General features: G+C 54.0%; 2 protein-coding genes across 3 annotated transcripts; both read left to right on the top strand.

Moving 5' to 3' along the window:
- Positions 1 to 8684: 8684 nt before the first annotated feature.
- Positions 8685 to 14235, top strand: KLK15 (kallikrein related peptidase 15). Its single transcript, XM_027977533.3, is given in 9 exon segments — positions 8685 to 8806; positions 8890 to 8963; positions 9782 to 9892; positions 10012 to 10071; positions 12240 to 12365; positions 12368 to 12395; positions 12703 to 12986; positions 13113 to 13249; positions 13875 to 14235. Coding segments are annotated over 9 exon segments (1095 nt in total). The 3' UTR covers positions 14028 to 14235.
- A 1407-nt stretch (positions 14236 to 15642) lies between these two features.
- On the top strand, positions 15643 to 20710 carry KLK1 (kallikrein 1). 2 transcript variants are annotated; one of them, NM_001093787.1, is made up of 5 exons: positions 15643 to 15688; positions 17452 to 17611; positions 19357 to 19643; positions 19791 to 19927; positions 20506 to 20661. In NM_001093787.1, the coding sequence occupies exons 1-5, from the start codon at positions 15643 to 15645 to the stop codon at positions 20659 to 20661; spliced, it is 786 nt and encodes a 261-aa protein (NP_001087256.1). The 2 variants fall into 2 exon arrangements, with proteins under 2 accessions (NP_001087256.1, XP_042086620.1); XM_042230686.2 differs by lacking the exons at positions 15643 to 15688; positions 17452 to 17611 and adding an exon at positions 18723 to 19158 and having other exon boundaries at positions 20506 to 20710.
- Positions 20711 to 22105: the final 1395 nt, after the last annotated feature.

The raw sequence follows: 22105 nt of genomic DNA, 5'->3' as shown, positions 1-22105 counted from the left end.
GCTCTGTTCAAACTGTCCTCCTTGCTTCCTTTCCCATCCAAGGGATTCCAGCAAATAGTTTGCCTTCTTTGTGCCAGTTTTTTCATTTGGGAAATGAGACCCTTGACCAGGAGAGTCACAGGATCCCCATGGAAGAAGACATATCTGAGAGGAGGTTAAGAGAAACTGAGTCTGTGGATGTTGTCCAGTTTCTGAAAAGTCGAATCAGCAAACAGCAAATTAATGGGGTTTCCTTATTTTGTTTAATCAACTTTAGTTGACTTATTTTGGTTCTTCAGTGCATTTTAAGAATTTTTCACTTGTGGTTGCCTCAGGACCCACCTGCTGTAGCTGGAGACTGGTGGCAAGAATCTGGGAGGCAGGGGTAGGGGAGTCTGAGGACGGAGAGAGGGGCGAGTTAGGACAGAAAGAGAGAAGACTGAAGGCCCAAGAATATAAGGAATTGTTATTATACTAAATACAATGGGGCTTCCCTGGTGGCTCAATGGTAAAGCATCTGCCTGACAATGTAGGAGATGCAGGTTCAGTCCCTGGGTCAGGAAGATCTCCTGGAGAAGGAAATGGCAACTCACTTAGTATTCTTGCCTGGAGAATCCCATGGACAGAGGAGCCCAGTGGCAGTCCAGTGAAAGTCCATGGGGTGGCAAAAAGTCGGACACAACTTAGAGACTAATCAACAACAACTAAATAGAATAAAAAAGATAAGAATTTATATCCAGGAATATCTTCATAAATATACTGTGAACCTATACTTAAGGAGATATTCAAATTTCTCTGTATCTCTTCAGTATCCTCAAATATATAAAGTAAATGATGAGATAACTAAGAGAGACAAATCCCCACTCACGATAGAGGACTTGGGGAAATCCCTGGTGGTCTAGTGGCTCTGTTTTCACTGCTGATGGCTCAGGTGCAAATTCAATCCTTGGTCAAGGAACTAAGATCCCACAAGCCACTCGGGGCGACCAAAAGTAAAAAAAAAAAAAAAAAAAAAGATTTTGAAAAACGTAAAGAGGATTTTAAGGAGCCTCTTAAAAAATAATAGAACAAACGATAAAAGTGGATAAGGACATATATGATTTGAACAAAGTGATTAACAAACTTTATTTAGTCATCATATATAGAACATTGCACCCAGTATCTGAATATACAACCTTTTCAAATCACACATATCTACTAGAATGGCTAAGGCTAAAAAGAAAGACAGCATGGTGTATTGGCTGTATGTAGAGCAGCGGTAATTCTCACATATTTCTGGGGGCGGGGGAGTATAAAATGGTACAACTGCCTTGGAAGACAGTTTGGCAGTTTCTTAGAACATAAACATACGCTGTCTACCCCATAACCAGCAAGTCCACTCTTGGGTATTCATGTAAAAGCAATGGGGAAAAAAAAAAAAAACACAACCTCCCACGAATGTTCATAGGAGCTTTATTCATAGCAGCCAAATTGGAAGCAACCAAAATGTCCATGAAGAAGTGAATGGGCAAACTGAACTATTCACACAATGCAAAACGCTACTCAGTAATAAAAAGCTGACGTATTGATATATACAACAGTATAAGTGCATCTCAAAATCAGTATGCTGAGTAGAGACTTCAGTAGCAGTCCAGTGGTTAAAAAATTCCAGAACCAGACTCGCAGTTATTCCAGAATCCTAGGGTCTCAGTCATTCTAGAACCACAGACCTCCAAAATCTCTAGATTATCAGACCTTCAGATTCTAGAATAGAAAGGCTTGTTGTTGTTGAGTTGCTATGTCTGACTCTTTGTGACCCCATGGACCGCAGCACACCGGGCTTCCCTGTCCTTCACTATCTCCTGCAGTTTGCCCAAGTTCATGTCCACTGAATCGCTGATGCCATCCTGCCATCTCATCCTCTGTCACCCTCTGTATGGATACACATATCCACTATCTTTTAGATTCTTTTCCCATATACATCATTACAGAGTGCTTGTAAGAGTTTCCTCTGCTATACAGTACACTGCAAAGTTTTATAATTTGACGGGATTGAGTTACCTGGGTGTATGCATTTATCAAAACTCACTGAACACAAAATCTATATCTTGCACTGTGTACACCACGATTTTAAAAATATACCTCAAGGCCTCATTCAGTAAAGCAACCCCCTTGCCCCCTCCAAGATCATCTTGCACCCCACATCCCACCCAGGTCAAGTGTCAACAGAACGTAAGCCTTGTTTTCCCCTTCAGCACTTCAGTTGGTTGTCACTGCTGTCTTTCAGTCACCTTTTTGTAAAATGGGGTTTCAGTTTTGTCTTTTATTTTTTTTTTAACACCGGTAAATACTTGCATTCAAGCCAGGAAGGGGAGGCTGAGGTCTGGCCCCCTGCTCTGCTCCTTTGATGCTGTGGGGCCTGCCCCTAGAGTAGACCCTCCTCTTTGGGTTCCCTGAGCTTCTTTGTTTGCAGTTTTCTCAGATTTGACCTGTCCATGACGTGCCGTTCAACCCCCTTCAAGATGCCTCTGGAGGGCAGGGGAAACCTGCCTTCCACTGTGACTGGACTGTGGGGTTCTGACTACCTTGCTTACAGGCTCATGACTTGATTAATTTGTTGTATTCGAAAACTTGAAATGTAGGACGCCATTAAGTATCTGTTTCTATTTTTGGAATATTTCTATTACTTACAATTGATTAATAAAAGTGGGTTTAAAAACCTATCCATGAATGGGGGGTGGGAAATATATATATATATATACACATTTGCACAGCATTTACAAAAATTGTACTGATACTGAGCTATGAAGCAAGTCTCAACACATTTCAAAACGTTAATATACCGAGGTTATTGTCTGGCCACAATGTCATTAAGCTAGGAATTGACAAAATACCATAACCCGAGCTCCAGAATTCGGAGTTGGTCCCCTACACCCCGCTCGTCTGACCCAGGAGTCCCCGCCCCCAGCCCGCCCCCAGCACGCCCCGTCCCTCAGAGCCGCGTGTTGGCGCCACCTGGCTGTGGAACCCTCCCAGGACAGGAGGAAAAGAGGTTCCTTCCGGTTCCGCCTCGCGCAGCATAAGAAATATAAACAGTTTCAGGGAAAAACCTAGCTGTACGTGGGGCGTCCCCCCTCCTCAGAGTCACACTTGCAAGCTGGGGCCGCACACATATTTTAACTCCCTGGGCCTCAGTTTCCCCATTTTTAAACTGGGGAAAAGGGGGTTCAGAAAAAGAGGCCCAAATTGAGAGATGGGAGAGCCCTTGCTTCTTCAGGTCCTAATCTGCTCTGAGAAAGACCCCCAAAACCACCCCTCCCCAAGATTCTGGGAAAACAGGACTGATGATGGCCTGGATTACTCATTAAGTGCCAGGCACAGATTTCACACACTAACGCCTCAAAACACTCCAAACAGGCAGAAGCAATTATTAGTCTCATCTTACAGATGGACGACTGAGGCCCAGAGAGGCCAAGTGACTTGCCTGAGGACACACAGCATTATGTGCTGGAGGTAGGATTTGACTCTAGGCTGCCTGGAGTCAGAGTCAACGTCTGAATCACGTCCTCTGTTAACTTGTCTTTCACACACCAGCCTAATTCTGACTTGTACACCTGCTCTATGCATATCAACTGGTCCAATCCCATCCATTCTCCACTCCCTCCCCCACCCTAAGGCCCCATCACAGATGAGCAATGATAACTAGAGAGAGGTGATGCTTCACACCCAAAGAGCCAAGGACTTCTGGACCATTCTCTTGTCCCACTTTCCAACTTCCGCAGCCTGGGTGACCTTGAACTTCTGGGGTGCTACCCTCCCCGCCATCTATCTGCTCCTGTGTGCGATTAATTGTTTACTCTGTACTCTTAGCTCCTTACAGGTATCTGTCTTAGATACTCCTTGTAAAACTCTGTGATTTTATCTGATTATTATTAAATAAAATTACCTGGGTTTTAAGGATGAGAAACTGAAAGCACTTAGCAGAATTTCCAAAACAGTAAGCCGTGGGGCGGGGGCCTGAGCCCAGGCTGTCTGACTCCAGGGCCAGGACACTGAAATACTACTTTTGACTGGTTCCATAATGAAGGGGAGGGGGTTGTGGAGAGATGAAATTAGAGGAGACCCAACACCACATGAGGAGTTCCCTGGGGCATCAAGAGTCCAGTGCCCCTTGGGGAAGGGGACAGGATGCAGTGCCTGTCTCCCTGGTAGAGAGGGTTCAAGATGAAGCTTGTTGCCTCAGCATATGTGCTCAGTCGTGTCTGACTCTTTGCGACCCCCTTGACTGTACCCCCCTTTGACTGTACCCCGCCAGTCTAAATTCCTCTGTCTATGGAATTTTCCAGGCAAGAATATTGGAGTGAGTTGCCATTTCTTACTCCAGGGGATCTTCCTGATCCAGGAATCGAACCCATGTCTCTTGCATCTCCTGCATTCGCAGCAGATTCTTTACCACTAGTGCCACCTGGGAAGCCCCCTGTTCCCTCGGGGTGGAGGGGAGGCAATCCCAAAGGGGCTCAAACACCAGGCTGAGACGTTTGTTCAGGGGTGATGGGGAGTCGCCCCTGGAAGTGCCGTGAGCAAGGAGGGGGCGGGGTCGGCTCTGCGTGTCTAGAGAGCCCCTCTGAGGCCAACTGCTGAGGGACAGGAGGGGACAGAGTAGAGGATGGGAGGCCAGGGTGGAGGCGGGGGCGAGGTCCAGGTATTAGGGTCAGATGGAGGAGAACTCCTTGGTTGGTAGTTGAACCACGGAACTGATGAAAGAGAGACTCCAGGGAGCGTTCCCAGTTAAAAGACTAGGGCGGGACGAGGGCCTCAGTGGAGGTGAAGAACGTCTGGGGAGGTGCCCAGGGCGACATTGATTCCCCACGTGTGACTCGGGCGAGTGGGCGGGGCGAGGGGCGGGCCGTTGATATCGCCGCGTCGGGGGCGGGGTGAGGCGGGGCGCCCTCCCCGGGAGCTCGAGCTCAGGTCAGTAGGAACCTGGGCGGCGCGCTGGTGCAAGCTCAGAGTCCCATCCGTGTCAGGGAGACGCTCAGAATACGTGCCTGTGAGAGCTAGTGGGAGGGACAGGAACACATGTGGTGGTGATGGAAAGCGCTTAGCCTGGCACCTGGGATGCCCTTGCTATGATTACCCCTCGCCACCACCCGGCTAAAGCCGAGGGAGGTGGTTCCAGGGGTGGAGTTGAATAGACAAACTAGGTGGCAGAAGGCAGGATTCATCTTACCCTCCGTGGTGACCTTTGCTGTGATGCCCCTCTCTGGGTCTCAGTCTCACTGTGTGTGTGAGTCACTCGGTCGTGTCCGACTCTTGGTGACCCCATGGACTGTAGCCCGCCAGGCTACTCTGTCCATGGAGTTCTCCCGGCAAAAATACTGGAGGGGCCATTTCTTCCTCCAGGGGAGCTTTCCAACCCAGGGATCGAACCCTGGTCTCCTGCATTGCAGGCAAATTCTTTACTGTCTGAGCCAGCAGAGAAGCCCCAGTATTGAGGAAGCAGTAATAATACCCACCTCAGGGGGCTGTCAGAACGATAAATGAGATCATGCGAGGCCAACACTCCATAAACAGCGGCGGCTAAACTGCCAAAGCAGTGGCCCACTGTGAGTTCAAAGGCTTTGAGCACAAATTTGCGGCAAGAAAAGGAGACAAAGTAGTTCTAGAGTAGATTCCAGACTGGGAATCAAACTATAGACGGGGTCCCAGAACCTCTGAATATGACAGGGTTCTCGAATGCCTACAGATGTACAGTTCTAGACTATTTTTCTATCTTGGGTTTGAGGGCAGGAAGAGAAGGGGGCAACAGAGGATGAGATGGTTGGATGGCAGCACTGACTCAATGGACATGAGTTTAAGCAAACTCCAAGAGATGGTGAAGGACAGGGAAGCCTGGCATGCTGCAGTCCATGGGGTCACAAAGAGTCGGACACAACTTAGCAACTGAACAATGACAATAAGCCTTTCTAGTCTAGAATCAGAAGGTCTGACATTCTAAAGATTTTGAAGGTCTATGGTTCTAGAATGACTGAGACCTTAGGATTCTGGAATAACTAAGAGCTTGGGGTTCTGGAATGTCTGAAAGACATCTGGGGGGCTTAGATACCATCATTCACCCACATTATCTGTGGGGAACTCAAGGGCTAGGCATTGGCACTAACATACTTAACAGTCAGCCCCAATCAGGCAGCCCCTTCCTGTACACATGATGGATTTCCAGAAACATGGAAGAAATATGCCTATAACAGCTCCCATCTTTCGCTGGGTGATCTGAGGTCAGTACCTCCTTCTCCCTGTGCCTCCTCATTAGTTAAACTAGCCATGATAGTCTCGAGACAAGTTCCCAGGGTCCTCTATGGTCCTGAGACACTAGAAAACAAATCTAAATTCCCAAAGCTTTGGGTTATCTTAGTGATGATCTCCAGTCTCCAGAAAACCAGAATCCAGATTTCAAGCACAATAAAGACCATAGGATCCAGAATAGACTCCAGCTTGCCAGTCTCTGAAGTCATGCTCTAGAGTCGGGATTCTAGGAATCTCAGATTCATGGGAAGCCAGGCCCCTGTCTCCCAGTCCAGTCTTTTAAATACACAATACAGATTTGAAAGTCGAGACTTCACATTTCAGAGTCTATCCACGTAACCTCAGAATCTAGACCCACACTCTAGAAATCCAGGCCCCCAAAACTGAAAATCCAAAATTTATCATTCATATTCCAGGCCCCAGGGCCTCGAGTCCTATATTCCAAACACCAGACTTCAGACTCTTAATCTGGACTCTAGTATTCTGAGGCATCAGATCTAGAATCTAAGTCTGAGACCTGGCACTCAAAGGCCAGGGTGCAGGATGCAAATTCCAGACCCGAACTCTAGAAGTCAGACTCCCAAATCCACCCCTGACTCCAGGTCATGAGTGCTTGATTCTAGGCCCCAAACTCAGAATTCAGAATTGGAGATCCAGAATCCAGAATTGGGAGGTTCGGACTCCAAGATCCAGAACTGGGTGTCTAGGTCCAGAATCCAAGATCCAGAACTGAATATCCAGATCCAGAATCCACTATTCAGAGTCCAGAATCAGAGATCCATGATCCAGAGTAGAGAGTTCAGAATCCAGAATCAGAGGTCCAGAACTTGGGGGATCCCTGTCCAGCTCCAGAGTCCAAGATCCAGAACCCTCATCTAGGCACAGGAAGCTGGGCTCTAGAATCCAGTTTCTACACTCCAGACCCCAAATTCCTGGTTACATGCTCCGGACTCCTGGCTCTGTATTTTGGTCTCCTCCAATTCTCTGCTCTTGCCCTACTGCCTTCTCTACCCCCACCCCCCAGACAAACTGCCCCTGGGAGGGAAGTTCCTCCTCATAGACTCAGACAAAAACTTCAGCCTCATAAATGCTCATTAGGCCTTGTCCCGCACCCCACCAGCCACCTAGGCGTCCCCGCCTGTAAACTGACTCCCAGCCATTTCCCACCCCACCCTCCCCACTCCCCCAGGACCCGGATGGAGCTGGGAGCTTATAAATTCAGGCGTTGGGGTGCCAGCTCCCTTTCCTCTGGCATCCAAGCTGCCCCAGATGCTGCTGGAGGATCTGGAGGGGGTGAGATCCTTGAGATGGAGGAGAGAGGTTGGAGTGAGGAGGGACACAGGTCTGCGCTGGTCTAGGGTAAACAGGAGGTGCCCAGGTTCCCGGGAGCAGATATGGACTGCCTGGAGGGATTTTCGTGTCAAGGGCACCTGGGGAGGTCCATGTGTTCTTTACCCAGACACCAAGCTGGACCTGAACCAAGAAAATGTCCTGGAGATGTAAGAGGGAGCTGCAGCGGGGAGGTGGGGGAGGGGAGGGGCCGAATCAGAAGGACATCTTCGAAAGCATTTGTACCAGGGCCAGGAACCAAGGTCAGGAGTTATCACCGGAGCAGGTCAGCTCAGCACAATCTCCCCGAGGCCTCCCGTGTGCTAGGCCCCTGGCTGGGCAGTGTGGGGGACGCAGAGAGGTGCTGACCTGAGCATTCCTGGGGATGAAATCAGAGCAGGCACTCTAGGACCCAGAAGAGATACCTGTCTGATATCAGGGTCTCCCAGCTCAGCTGAGGGCTGAGCCTCAGCGGGCAAATATGTATTCCAAAGCTGAAGGGAAGACGGACTTTAAGCCCCAAGCTTGCCCAGCACCATGCAGTGCTGGGCTTCCAGAGTCCAGTCAGGCTGGAACTGCCCTTAGGGAGTTCTGGGTCTGGAAGGGGAGGCAGACACCACTGACTTGGGGGAGGTCAGAAGTGGACCTTGAAGGGAATGGCATACCTGGGAGGAGGAAAAGCCTGAACCGAAGTGTAGAGGCATGACATTGCAAAAAGGGAAAAAATGGAAGAATTGGCTGCCTCTAGGGCCAGGTCATGGGAGGCCCAGCCAGTGAGGGTGGAAGGGGAGAAGACACTCAGGTCCTCGCAAGTGAGGCTGGGGGGACTGGGACTTTCTCCCGGGGGAACTGGGGGTCTGCAAGTGCTGTGAGTGGAAAAGGGAACTGGTCACCTCCAAGCATAGGAGCATTCTGTGGGGGCCATGTGGGAGGACAGGCTGGTGGGGGGTGTGGGCCTCGAGTAGAGGGACAGGCTGAGTGAGGGGAAGCCCAGAGGCCGGATAGAAGGCTGGTATAGGGTTTGGGGAAAGAATGAATCTTGAGCCAGAGCCCTCGGGCAAGTGGATGGTGTTGGGGTCTGCCAGGCCATGGGGATGCCGGGGAGTCTGACTAGGTGCCTGGAGGAACAGCAGACTCCTGCAAGATGGGGAACCCGGGACGAAGAGCAAGTTGGGGTGGAGTACAAGGATGCTGAGAAGAGGTGTCTTAAGAAAAAGTGGGATGAGTTTGTGCCAGGAGGGGTCCAGGTGGGGGTGGGAGGGTCCAGCCTCACACCAGCTCACCCTCTCCCCTCCCCAGACTTCAGCAGAGCCCTGGTCCCTCCATCACGATGTGGCTTCTCCTCACCTTCTCCTTCCTGCTGGCATCTGCAGGTGAGGTGGGCCCAGGTGGGATCCAAGGGGACCATCTGAGAATCCCTGCCCCCACCCCCACCTCAGCCACCTGCCGACCCCCACCTCAGCCACCCACCAATCCCCACCTCCCCGGGGTTTCCACCCTACCCCAAGCGCTGTCGGGCGCCCAGGGCTGCTCCAGAGTCCCCGTGATGATGAACATGGCCCTTGGAGGACCCAGACCTGAGTTCGGTTCTGGGGCTGCCCCTTTCTCACTGTGTGACCTTGAGGAAATTGCTTCCCTTTCTAGTCCTCGAGCGCCTTCTCTAGAAGATGACCTCCCTGTAACAATAACAGCGAGGTTTCCATAGTACAATGTAGGTTAAGTGTATGCATGCGTGCGTGCTGAGTTGGGTCCAACTCTGCAACCCCATGGACTGCAGCCCACCAGGCTCCTCTGTCCATGGGATTCTCCAGGCAAGACTGCTGGAGGGGGTTGCCATGCCCTCCTCCGGGGGATCTTCCCGACCCAGGGATCGAACCCGAGTCTTCCTGCATCTCCTGCATTGCAGATGGATTCTTTACTGCTGAGCCCCTGGGGAAGCCCCATGGGTGGGCTCTACTGCCCTCATTTGACAGCGGAGGGGGCTGTGACTCAGAGAGGGGTAGCCTCTAGGTCAAGGTGACCCCAAGTGACAGGAGAACTCCAGACCAGGTTCAGCCACCTCCCATGGAGAAATTAAGTGTAACCTGATGCCTCTACTCTGGACAAGCAGAAGGTGGACTGTAATTAACCTCTCCCCACATGACCCTCATTCCTGGGGGCCCCTCAGACCTCCCCCTAACCCCGCTGCCAGCCTCCCCTCTGGCGCTCTCCATGCTCCCTGCTTTCTGCCCCCACCCCATCCCCCCACCTGCACGCTGCAGCCGACTGGGGCCTCCACCCTCCTCCAGCTTTGACTGGCCAGGTGCAGCCTCGGTGCCCAGCTGTTCAGCCCGCACCCTCCAACCTTCTCCGTAGGACAACCCCACCCTTCCCGTGTTAAGCCCCTTGTCCACCACATCCGCGTTCTCCCCCCGCCCCCAGCCTGGCCAGGGCCCTTGGCCCAGTTCCTGACCCCGGAGCTGGGTAGCGTGTGGTCATTTGGTATGGCTGTGTGAAGCCCGCCCCGGTGTGCGTCTCTGTGTGCCTAGGGAGCTGTCACCTTGAGGGGACATATCCCATTGCCCGGTGCAGGGGGTCATGATCTTGACCCTTCCCTGTTCATGTACTTGCGCACAGTGCAATGTGGGTGGGGGGAGTGTGTGTGTGTGCACGGGTTACCCTCTGTGTCTACATCCCGACCACACGTGTGAACCAGGTCCCCAACTGTGAAACGCAGTTAGTGACCTTGAACACCAAGGCAGTGACTTGAAGGCTGATCTAGAGATGGATAAATGTGTCCTGCCCTGGCTGCCTGTGTCTCCAGCAATGTGTCTTTGACCTTGAATGCCACCTCTGTGTTCCGTGTCTCCCGGGGTCTGATCTAGTGGATTCACATCTGAATTCTGGCCCTCTGGGTCAGTTCTATAACTCTGAATCTCCACAAAGTGGCTTGGGAAGGAATCACAGCTTTGACCTTGACCATCTTTATGTGAATTTGCACATATGTCTGGCTTCCTTGGCTAAATTTGTGTTGATGACTTAAACATCCATGTGTGCCTATATAAGTAAATCTATATGTCCTTTAGCTTCCCTGGTGGCTCAGTGATTAAAGCGTCTGCCTGCAATGTGGGAGACCCCGGTTCGATCCCTGCGTTGGGAAGATCCCCTGGAGAAGGAAATGGCAATCCACTCAAGTATTCTTGCCTGGAGAATCCCATGGAGGAAGGAGCCTGGTAGGCTACAGTCCACAGGGTCGCAAAGAGTCGGACACGACTGAGCTACTTCACTTCACTTCAATATTTATTAAGCAGTTACAATGTGCCCCAGGCATCATACACACCCTTTCTCTTTCTCTCTCTTGCTCTCTCTCCCACTTAATTCTTAGAACAATCCCATTTTACAGATGAGGAAATAGAGGTACAGAGAGGTCAATTTGCTCAAAGGTTTATAGATAATGTTTGAATACAGGAGTTTTTACTCTGTCATTTCAGATTTAACCACTACACTATAGACTCATGTTGGTGACCAGTCTTTGGGAACCTGAGTGTGTACTGGTGCCTCTTCCTATGGACCCTTACTAAAGACTTCATTTTGTTGTTGAGACCCCATGAGCAAGTATGCAAGCCTGTGACCTTGTATATGCAGATCCACACAGGAGACTTGATCTGAGCTTCTATGTCCAAATCTGTGTCTGTAAATGTGTGTGTAAGCACACACGTACACACACATGCTGGCGTCCTAACTATCCCTATTCACATACACACATGGAGTTCTGTGCTGTGATTCTTAGAGCTGCAGCCCACGTATGTGCAAATGAATTTCAGCTTAAAGTGTTGGCAATATCAGTTCCTACGTTTAGAAAACTGACTGTGTCCCTATGTTTGCCCATGACCTTGTGTGGCCACATCTGTGTCCTTGTAAGACACTGCGTTTGGCTGAGATGTCCAGACTCTGGAGCCAAGACTTGTCATACATATTGAGAGGCCACATCTTTTTGATGGCTGTGACAGCTCAATCGGTGACCTTGAATGGCTGGTTCCAAGTGACCATCTGTCTGGACCTGAATCTATCATTCTTGTCTCCACTTCCTCTCACAGACGGCTTCCTGCCCTCTTGTCCTCCCCCTGTCCTCGCTCCCAGAGTCCTGTATCAAATGGGTGGGGGCTAAGGGCAGGGACACGGTTCTGGAGGGAACAAGCAGCAGCTGGAGCCTTCCCTGGCTGTCCAGTGGTTAAGACTGTGCTTCCACTGCAGGGGACCCTGGTTCAAGCCCTGGTGGGGAAACTAAGATCCCACATGCCATGTGGCATGGCCAAAAAAAAAAAAAAACCCCTTTTTTTTTTTTGTTTAAAGCAGCTGTTGTAAAAGCTAGAGAGAAAGTTGTGCTAAAAAATCAATAGCAGGGGCTAAAACAAAGGCAGTGAACTTCCTTAGCGGTCCAGTGGTTAAGATCTGGGGCTTCTGCTGCAGGGGCCACGGATTGGTCCCTGGTTGGGGAAATTCTGCATGCCACTGGCCAAAACAACAACCAAGACAACAACAGGGACATCTTAAGAATTTGGGGGAAGGCAATATCTGGAAAATGTGTGGTGAGGGCAGGGTGCAAGGAAGGTGCAGGGTGCAAGGGAAAGGACTCTTTCCTCAGGGATCGCCTCTCTCTCCTTTCTCAGTGGCCCAGGACGACAGTGACAAGGTGCAGACGGGTGAGGAGTGTGTGCCCCACTCCCAGCCATGGCAGGTGGCCCTCTTTGAGCATGGACGCGTCAACTGCGGTGCTTCCCTCATCTCGCCACAATGGTGCTGTCTGCAGCCCACTGCCAAACCCGGTACGAAAGCTTAGGGTCCTGAGGTGGTGTGGCGGGAGTGTCTAGGAATCTGAGAATCGTAGATTTTGAGGGAGGAAAAAAAAAAAAAACAGCTGAAACCGGGGGATTGAGTTCCAGGTGTGTGCGTGACTTTGGCACCTTGGTCTCTGAGGGGCAGGGGTTGGAACTATTGGCTCCAGGGCCCTGGAGAAAGGGTAACAGGATCTCCAGATTCCCAAAGGGTCTGGGGACCCCGAGTTACCCGCCCTTTGATATTTCTGTCCTCTCCTCACTCCGCTTGCTGGTAACCACTCGCCCGCCCGCACAGCTTCCTGAGAGTGCGCTTGGGCGAACACAATCTGCGCAAGCGCGATAGCCCGGAGCAACTGCGGACTGTTTCTCGAATCATCCCACATCCGCGATACGAAGCGCGGAACCACCGCCACGACTTGATGTTACTGCGTCTAACCCGACCCGTGCGTGTCACCGCCGAAGTGCGCCCGGTCCCGCTGCCCGCGCGCTGCCCCCAGGCCGGCGAGGCCTGCGTGGTGTCCGGCTGGGGCCTGGTGGCTGACAAGGAGCCTGGGGCCACAGGGAGCCCCGAGTCACAAGGTGCGTGCGTAAAAGGATGGAACTTGTCGGGCCTCCCTCGAGGACCTTATTCTCCAGGGCTCTCGGGCGGAGGGGACAAGGGCCTGAAATTTTACAGATTCGCTCCAACTCTACTGTCCTCTGCAGTGAGACTCCCGGATACGTTGCACTGTGCCAACATCAGCATTATCTCCACCGCGTCTTGTAACAAGGACTATGCAGGGCACCTGATGGACACCATGGTGTGTGCGGGCGTGGAGGGCGGAGGCATCGACTCCTGTGAGGTCAGAGGTGACAGGAGGCCACGGAAGGAAGGGAAAAGGCGGGGAAACAGGTTTGGGAGTTGGAACAGGGGGCCGGGTTTTGCTTGCTGTGGGCCAGGGAAGATGCTGAGGATAGTTTTGAGGAAGGGAGAATGAAGGGCCCTTAGGATGGAGGTGAGGTGGGGGATGGGCTTAGAGAGGTGATGGGTTTGGGTTGTGTTTGGGGTGGATGATGTGGTTTGGGCTGGCCGTTGAGGATGGGTATGAGTTTGGCTTGTTTTCAGATGGGAGATATATCGAGGTTGAATGGAGGACGGAGATGAATTTTGTTTGGGATGCAAAAGACGGGAAGATTGGGGCTGAGTTGTGTTGCAAGTGAGGATGGACGTGGGTTAGGTTAGATTTTGAATGGCAAAAGTGCAGGGTCGGGTTGGGTTGCTGGGTGGGGGGTGCAGTTGGACATGGGTTGTATTGAGCTCTGTTGGGTTGAGGTTAGGTTCGATTGGTTTGGATTAAATTGAGTCCTCCTGAGTTGAGCTGGGGTGGGTTTGCATGGGGGTGGAGGTGGATTGGGTTTTGTTTGAGATTCTGAATGGTGGTGAAGATGGGAATGGGTTCCCATGCAAGCTTCCCCTTCTTCCCACAGGGCGACTCTGGGGGACCTTTGGTCTGTGGGGGTGTCCTGCAGGGCATTGTGTCCTGGGGTGATGTCCCCTGTGACACGACCACCAAGCCCGGTGTCTATACCAAAGTCTGCAGCTACTTGGAGTGGATCAAGGAAACCATGAAGAGGAACTGACCATTTGGGCCTACTACCTGTGTCCCAGGAGCCCCATCCTGACCTGGAATGGGACTGGGCCATCCCCCCAAGACCCGGTCCAAGGCCCAGAGGTTAGCCGTGGACTTGCCTGTCTGAGACCAGAGCCAGTGCTCATGGTCACCTGTTTGATACCAAGATAACAGAAAACACTGAAACAAGCTTCTCTGTGGAAGTTTCTGCAACTTACTTCTGGGGATTAAGGGAAAGAGGGGCAAGAGACTGGGAGGGGAAACCTGAGCCACCCGATCCTGGTCCTTTTCACCCGCTGCCCTGATCTTTAGGCGAGAAGAAACGACATGAAGCAGGGCCCTCTCTGTTCATTCAGCACCTTTTGATCTTGAGCCAAAGATCCCACCTCAGTCAGCCTGGCTTTCCCCATCTCATGTTGCTGTCCTTAGAATTAAATGACGTGATTCATAGGGACTGATCTGAATAGTCCCTGGCACTGAGAAGAGATTCTGTATTTCCGGACCCCAGTGAAAGGACGCAATACACACTAGATAGTCGAGAATGACTTCCTTTTCTTCAAGATTGAGTTCTGGGCTTCCTGGTAGCCACGGCAAAAAGGCAAAGACTCTCCTTTCTGTAGGCAGGTTCCTGACATGCAGCAGAGGTTGGGCCCCCATGAGCTGCTTTGAATCTACTTCCTGACCCCCCAAATGTGATTCTTTTCCCAAGGTCACCAAATGTTGGAACACATGAACCTGCTTCCTGATACCTAAATATTTTATGGAGAGGAGGGTGGGTTGGAATTCGTGGAGATCTCTTGACCCTGGAAGGCAGGTATTCCAGGATCTCTGGGATTTTGGAGGACGTGTCTGAGCATCCAGACTTGGGAAACCAGGAGGAGGTAGATAATGGAACCCTCCCATTGTCTGGGGCGGGGGACATTAGATTTTGAGATGCTGGGAAATTCACTCTGGAAACCATTGAAATGTCATATTTCTGCATCTGGAGATGCCAGGATTTGGTGATGGGTACCTAAGACTTTCTTATGAAAGGAACAGTAGATGTAGGGACCTGGATTCCAAACCTGGGAATGCAAGAGTCAGGGCCTTCTGAAAGCCCAGACTTACATTTCAGAAGGTTGCTGGGAGCTGAGAAATTGGCATCTTTGGCTCCAAGAGGTTCGGGGAGAAAGGAATCAGAACCCCACTGCTGGTATTTGAGGGTGCATTGGGTCTTGGGGGTACATAGCCTTATGTGGGGTTAAGGTATCTGGGGCTTGGTAGTGGAAGTCAGTGGTTCCTCCACCATCCTGTTCCTGCCCCCACTCACCCCTCTCCCCCTCTGCTCACCAACTCTGGCCCCGTGGGCAAGCTCCAGGCCCTGCTCCGGCTGGCTTCTGGCCGCAGGAATGCTTCCAGCGCGATTGAGGGCCTGCAGAACAGGTGCTCAGTGTCCCGTCTGTTCCACAGCTCTCGGGGTGGGAGAAGGTTGTCCAGGCCCCAGGAAGCAGGGGCAGGGCTTGAGCCAGCATCTGGGTGCCAGCAGGGCAGGGGTGGAGCCCTGGGGAGGGGGAGGAGGGCTTTAAAAGCCTCCTTTGGCGAGGCTCCCCAGCTACAAGCTCAGCGCCTGCCTGCCCCTGGACACCATGTGGTTCCCGGTTCTGTGCCTTGCCCTGTCCCTGGCAGGGACCGGTGAGACAGTGGGGAAGATGGGGGAGGGTGGGGTTGGGCCCTGATTGTCCGGCTGTCCCCGCCATCCCTGCTCTGTAACTCCTTCCCCTCCCACCTGGCACCTCAGCCTTAACCCTCCAACCCCGTCCAGCCCAGACCAGGATACCAGGCTCTTTCTTATCTCTCCCAGCCGCACCCTAAAATCCAACCTGTCACTCCTCACTGTCACCTTGCTCCCACCAGGTCCTTCCTCCCTCCTGGGAAACAAGCAGGGTTTCGTCCTCTTCCCCACTCAGATCCCTGCCCCCGTTCACTTTATGAGGCGGATCCCCATCCATGTCTGTCTGTCTCTTCCAAGGAGCACCCCCAACCCCATCGGACGCTGGGACCCCAAGTCCCCACTGCTCTCCCTAGTTCTCTATGGTCTGGCTCTTGAATCCCCAAGTCCTACCACACCCTGGCGATTCTCCCCATCCAGCTGTCAGCTCTCAACTGGCTCCTCCAGTCTTGCCATCTGATGCCCCCTAAGCCCCTCAAGATCCCCGAATTCCAACTAGACACTGATGCTTCTTCGAAAACAGACTTTCTGGTCTGCCATGGGTGACCAGGTGGGCCTCCCATCTGGTGTGGGGGGTTTTGGAAGTGTCTCTTCCTCTCCTCTTTGTTCCAGAACCTCCATCCCATACCCCCAGCCTTTTCCCTACCAGGAAAAATATCCGGAACGCACAACCACGTGCCCCTTTCCATGTGGGATTCTCATCCTCCCCACGCACCAGCTGTTCTCCAGCTGAACTCCTCCCACCCAGCTCTGGTTTCCTGGGACCCCCTGCCACCTCTTCAAGATCCCAACACACACCTTCTCAGCCCAGCTGTCCTGTCCCAAGATACCTCAACATCTGATTCTAAAACCTCCCACATCAAGTGAGTTCTGTGTCCCCACAGCTGCTTGGCCCCTGGCATGCCTTCCCCTTCACTTCTGTTCTGGCCCTGCCCCCAGGAGAACCCCAGGTCCCCAGACCATGAGCCCCATCCCCACGAGAATCACCTGAATCCAGGATGACCACCATTCCACCTTCCCTCCTCCCGAGCTCCCTCCCAATCTGACCCCAACCTGGTTCCAGAGCTCTAACTCCTCTTAGATTGTCATTCCTGGATTGCAGGACTCTGACCCTCACGGGACTCCTTTCCCAGCCTAATCCTTTCATTCGCTCTTTGATCCAGAACCCCAGATTCTCCCGTATCTCCCGGCCCCAATCCAGGAGTCCCCAGATCCCCCGGATGCTCTTCTTGGCCCCTCTAATCTGAATCTGCAAATCTGCATTCTTTCCAGAGTGCCTGACAGTCAGCCCTTGCCCTGACCATTTCATCAGCCCAGGAGCCCTTTCATCCTCCAAAGCCTTCCTCCCGCAGCCTCGGCCTCAGCCTCCTGGGGCCTTTAACCCTCGGTTTCCCCTCCCAGAGCCCAGAGCCTCTCGTCCTCCGCTCCAAGAAGCCAGGCCATCCAACCCCCACACCAGATGCCTGCTGCGCACCTTGTCTTGTCATTCCCTCCCCAATCCCCAGGGTCAGCTCTGTGCTCTGCAGTCTCCACACCCAGGATCAGCCTCCAACACCACCCCACCACCCCAGCGATGGTCCCCAGCATTCCAGGCCCTTCGCACAGCCCCTGGCCCATGCCCTCAGGCCGCCCCCCAGCTCTGGTCAGGCACTCACATGGCCCTGCAATCCCACAGCCCACTGCCTTGCCCCCCCTCCCCACCTGACCCGGAGCACCTCCTCTGCAGGCGCTGTGCCCCCTGTTCAGTCCCGGATCGTCGGAGGCCAGGAGTGTGAGAAGCATTCCCAGCCCTGGCAGGTGGCTATATACCACTTCAGCACCTTCCAGTGTGGGGGCGTCCTGGTGGCCCCCCAGTGGGTGCTCACAGCCGCTCACTGCAAGAGCGAGTGAGTAGGGGCAGGGGGTCTGGAGGGGGCCCCGTGCACACAGGATTAAGCGGCCAGCACTGACCCTCGGGTGGGCTTCCCTGGTGGCTCAGACAGGAAAGAGTCTGCCTGCAATGCCAGAGGTCTGGGTTCCATCCCTGGGTCAGGAAGATCCCCTGGAGAAGGGAATGGCAACCCGCTCCAGTATTCCTTCCTGGAGAACTCCATGGACAGAGGAGCCTGGCAGGCTACAGTCCTCGAGGTCGCAAAGGGTTGGACACAACTGAGCAACACACACACACACACACACACGTGCGCACACGTGCAGGCACTGTCCCCTCGGATAACCTCAGGGGAGGCTGGGGACCTCAAGCAGAGACGGGGGTTGGAGGGGGTTGTGGTCCAGGGTCACAAGACGAGAGAGGCAGGGCTGGGACTGGATGACCCCAGGGAAGCCTGCTCCACGGCTGCCTGGCTCTCTTGAGTCAGTCCTCCTAACTGTCCCTCTGTCTTTCTGCGTCTCCCTCTGTCCTGTCAGTCTCTCACTAACTGGTTCTGTGTGTCTGTGACGAAGGTTTATGTCTATCTCCCTCTCTCTTTTGTCTCCGCCTCTGTCTCTCTCCCTGTCTCTGTCCATCTCAAGGTCTCTGCTACCATCTTTATCACCTATGTGTCACCCTCCATCTCTCTGCCCTGCCCCCATCTCTGTCTCTCTCTGTCTCTGACTCTGTCTCTGTCTCCGTCTCTTTCTGTCTGTCTCTGTCTGTCTGTCTGTCTGTCTCTCTCTCTCTCAATCCCTCTTCCATCACCACTGAGCACGCCTTCTCCCCAGAGAAACGGAAGAGACTGTCCCCATCCGTGCATAGAGGGGTGGCTCTAAGGGGACACAGAGAAGGGCTGGTGTCAGCTTGAGCTGGGGAGGCGAGGGCAGGGGAGGGAAGGAGGAAGAAGAAGAGGGAGGGAGGGAGCTGGGGCAGGAAGGGGACGCAGACCTTGGGCCGGGGGCCAGGCCACCTGCTCTCTGGGGAACCAGCCCCGGAGCCTCCGCGGCAGCTGAGCTGGTCCCAGGCCCCGCCCCCTCTCCCTTTTCTCTGTTAAACTCTCACCCGCTCGCCTCCTCTGCCTGTTCCTCATTCTCTCTTCTTCCCACCTCCTGTGGACCCGTTTTCACTCTCCTTGCTCCTTCCATCTTTGCCCTCCCTTCCTCTTTTTTTTTTGGCCTATCTCTCACCGTCTCCGTCTCTTCCTTATCTCCGGCGTGCTCTGTCTCTCCCCCTTCTTTCCCATCCCCTCTACTGTTCCAAGCTCTTTTTCACTCCTTTTCTTTGTCTCTGTGACATTGTCACATTCTCTTATTCTTGCGCTCACTGTTCTCTGTTTTCTGTGACTCTATCTTTCCTGTCTCTCTCTCTCTTTCACCCCCTTTCCTGTTTCTCTTTGGACCCCTCCTCATGTTCTCCTGCTCCGTCTCCCTTTCCTCCCCCATTGCTTGTTTGTCAGTCCTGTCTGACCCTTTGGGACCCCATGGACTGCAGCCACCAGGCTCCTCTGTCCGTGGAATTCTCCAGGCAAGAATACTAGAATGGGTGGCCATTCCCTTCTCTCAGAAGATTCCTAACCAGGGGATCTTCCCGATCTAGGGATTGAACCCGGGTCTCCCGCATTGCAGGCAGGTTCTTTTACCGTCTGAGCCACCAGGGAAGCCCTTCCTCCCCCCCCCCCCCCCCCACCCCCACCCTCAAGGTCTCCATCCTCTCCTTCCCCAGAAATTACCAGGTCTGGCTAGGTCGCCACAACCTGTTTGAGGACGAAGACACGGCCCAGTTCGCCGGTGTCAGTGAGGACTTCCCAAATCCGGGATTCAACCTGAGCCTCCTGGAAAACCACACCCGCCAGCCAGGAGAGGACTACAGCCACGACCTCATGCTGCTTCGTCTGCAGGAGCCCGTCCAGCTCACACAGGACGTGCAGGTCCTGGGTCTGCCCACCAAGGAACCCCAACTGGGGACCACCTGCTATGCCTCCGGCTGGGGCAGCGTCAAGCCAGATGAGTGTATGCTGGCGTCCAGACGGTGCACCGTGGAGCCCGGGCACCGGGGTGTGCGGGAGGAGGGGCCCAGGGACCTGAACTCGAGAGTCTGAGGGAGGAGGGCTGAGGGTGTGGGGTCTGGCCGCAGCCGCGTCTCTCCCTGGCCCGCAGTCTCTTACCCAGACGATCTCCAGTGTGTGGACCTCACCCTCCTACCCAATGAGAAGTGTGCCACAGCCCACCCCCAGGAGGTGACAGACTGCATGCTGTGTGCTGGACACCTGGAGGGCGGCAAGGACACCTGCGTGGTGAGCCAGCCTGCCCCTCCTCCCAGCCTCCAGGCCTTGAAGTGCTGGGGGCGGGGGCTCAGATTCTGCGCTGGGGTTCAGAGCTAAGCAGGCAACCGTCTCCATCGCTTCGCAGCTGTAGCTTGCTACCCCCTTTCCTTCCTGTAGCCCCAACCTCCACACACATCAGAGTTCACGCGTTCCTCCCTCTGACACACATTTCCGGTCCAGTCAGAGAAAGCCTGGGGAGAGGTGAGCTTGAGGGTGGGCGGGTCCTGTAGGGTCCTGCTCCTCCTCCGCACTGACCTGCCTGCCGGGACCATCTTGCTCCTGAATCCTGAATCCTGCCCACCCTGGGCAGGCACTGGACCCTGAGACTCCCTCCCCATCGGCAGGACTCGAGCCACTGTCCCCTCTGTCGGAATCCGCGCTGATGTTCTTAAGGGAGTGGGCTCTGGAGACAACTATCTCTTTCTCCAGAGATGGGGAGTTACTGTCTGGATCTGTGCACTCGCGTCTAAGTGCTAGAGCTCACCAGGCAAAACCCTCAAGTCTTTGCTAACCTCTCTCACACTCTCCCCTCCCCCTTTGTGCTGTAGGGTGACTCAGGGGGCCCGCTGATCTGCGAGGGTATGTTGCAAGGAATCACGTCATGGGGCCACATCCCGTGTGGCACTCCCAATAAGCCCTCCGTCTACACCAAAGTGATTGTGTATCTGGACTGGATCAATAAGACCATGACTGACAACCCCTGAATGCCCCCGCCCTGTCCTTTACCCCTAGTAAAATCGAATATGCATCAAATTCGCATCAAGTCCTGGTGTCGTTCTGGCTTCCAGACGCTGGACACCTGGGAACTCGGGAACCATCCGGCCCGGACTAGAGCCTCTCCAGCCCTCCCGGACTCTTAGCGGGAGATTTGCAGTTATGAGCAGCAGGGAAAGGAAGGGTCAGAGGCAGGTGTAGACAGAAAGGCTCAGGCCCCAAAGGGCAAGGCAAGGACTCTGAGCCCCACTCTTCGTTGGAGGGAGAGCAGGAAACGGAGGCTCAGACTCTGAGAGAAGGAACCCACGTTAATGGCTGGGAAAGCCAGGAACGTGAAGGACGGTGGAAATATAATTGCAAGCCACGCCCCCCGGGGGTAGGGCCTGTTCCACCGTTGAGCGGGGCGACATCCAAGGCTGGGCAGTGTCATGTCTGTCCGGGGGGCCAGACTGGACGTTCTGGGGCGGTGCTGGCCCTCGGAGGGGTAGGAATGCCTATAATGGCGTGAGGCTTCAGGCCCCCGCCTGGGAGAGCTAGGCACCTGGGGGCGGGGCCTCACCAGGCTCGGGGGCGGGGCCTCTGGCCACGCGCGCGGAACGCGAGTGGGCACCGTCGGACTTCCGGGGTCGGGGCAGGGAGAGACACGCTGGGTGGGAAGGCCAAGGTGAAAGGCATCAGTGTCCTGAGAAGCTCGGGTGCAGCTGGCTTCGAGAGGCTTGGACGGGGCTGGCGGTGGTGGGGGGCCGGGGGCAGGCTCTTAAACGGACAGGTCCTCGTTGTGCTTGGAGCCTGCGTCCAACGACGGCGGCGGTTCGGATAAGGATAAGGACTTCCGGGTGTTCTGCAGCGAGGCCCACCGGCGGTAGCTCATCCGCCGTTCCATGGAGGGCGTCCCTTTGCCCCACATGCCCATGTAGTTTAAGTAGCTCAGGATTCCTGGGGGCGGGGGTGGAGGTGCTAGATGGCCCCGTAGGCCCCGGCCTGTCCCTGCAGGCCGACCTCCCGTGGGGTCCACCCCAATCCGGGTCCGAGGCCCTGCCTGGTACCCTCGCCCCTGGCCCCACCCCCTGCCCTGCCGAGACCCCGCCCTCACCGGCCCACAGCATCAAGGCTCCGGCACCCCAGCTCAGGTAGGTGGTCACCAGGTAGGATACCTGTGGCCTCGGTTGGAGCATCTCGCAGTTGGCTATAAAGAGCGTCAGGCTGAGGAGAATCAGGAGCCCTGCACTGAGATGGGGCCAGAGATGGACACGAGGCTGGACAGGGACCCAGAGACCTCCAGAAAGAGAAGCGAGCCAGAGACATCCTCTCCCACCCTGCCTGACTAGCGTGCCTGTGCACGCGGACACACACACAGACACACACACAGACACACACACAGACACACAGACGCACACACAGAGACACACACACACAGACACACACACACAGACA

The sequence above is a fragment of the Ovis aries genome, chromosome 14 (genome assembly GCF_016772045.2).
Source record: "Ovis aries strain OAR_USU_Benz2616 breed Rambouillet chromosome 14, ARS-UI_Ramb_v3.0, whole genome shotgun sequence".
Classification (NCBI taxonomy): Eukaryota; Metazoa; Chordata; class Mammalia; order Artiodactyla; family Bovidae; genus Ovis; species Ovis aries.
The sequence above is the reverse complement of the archived record's forward strand: the minus strand, read 5'-3'. Positions and strand labels throughout refer to the sequence as shown.

Bases quoted from the DNA above. Each gene is read 5' to 3' on its own strand.
- KLK1 (NM_001093787.1), top strand. From the start codon at position 15,643: ATGTGGTTCCCGGTTCTGTGCCTTGCCCTGTCCCTGGCAGGGACCG. The intron at 15,689-17,451 runs GTGAGACAGTGG...CCTCCTCTGCAG, and splicing joins CCTGTCCCTGGCAGGGACCG to GCGCTGTGCCCCCTGTTCAG. The intron at 19,928-20,505 runs GTGAGCCAGCCT...TTTGTGCTGTAG, and splicing joins GCGGCAAGGACACCTGCGTG to GGTGACTCAGGGGGCCCGCT.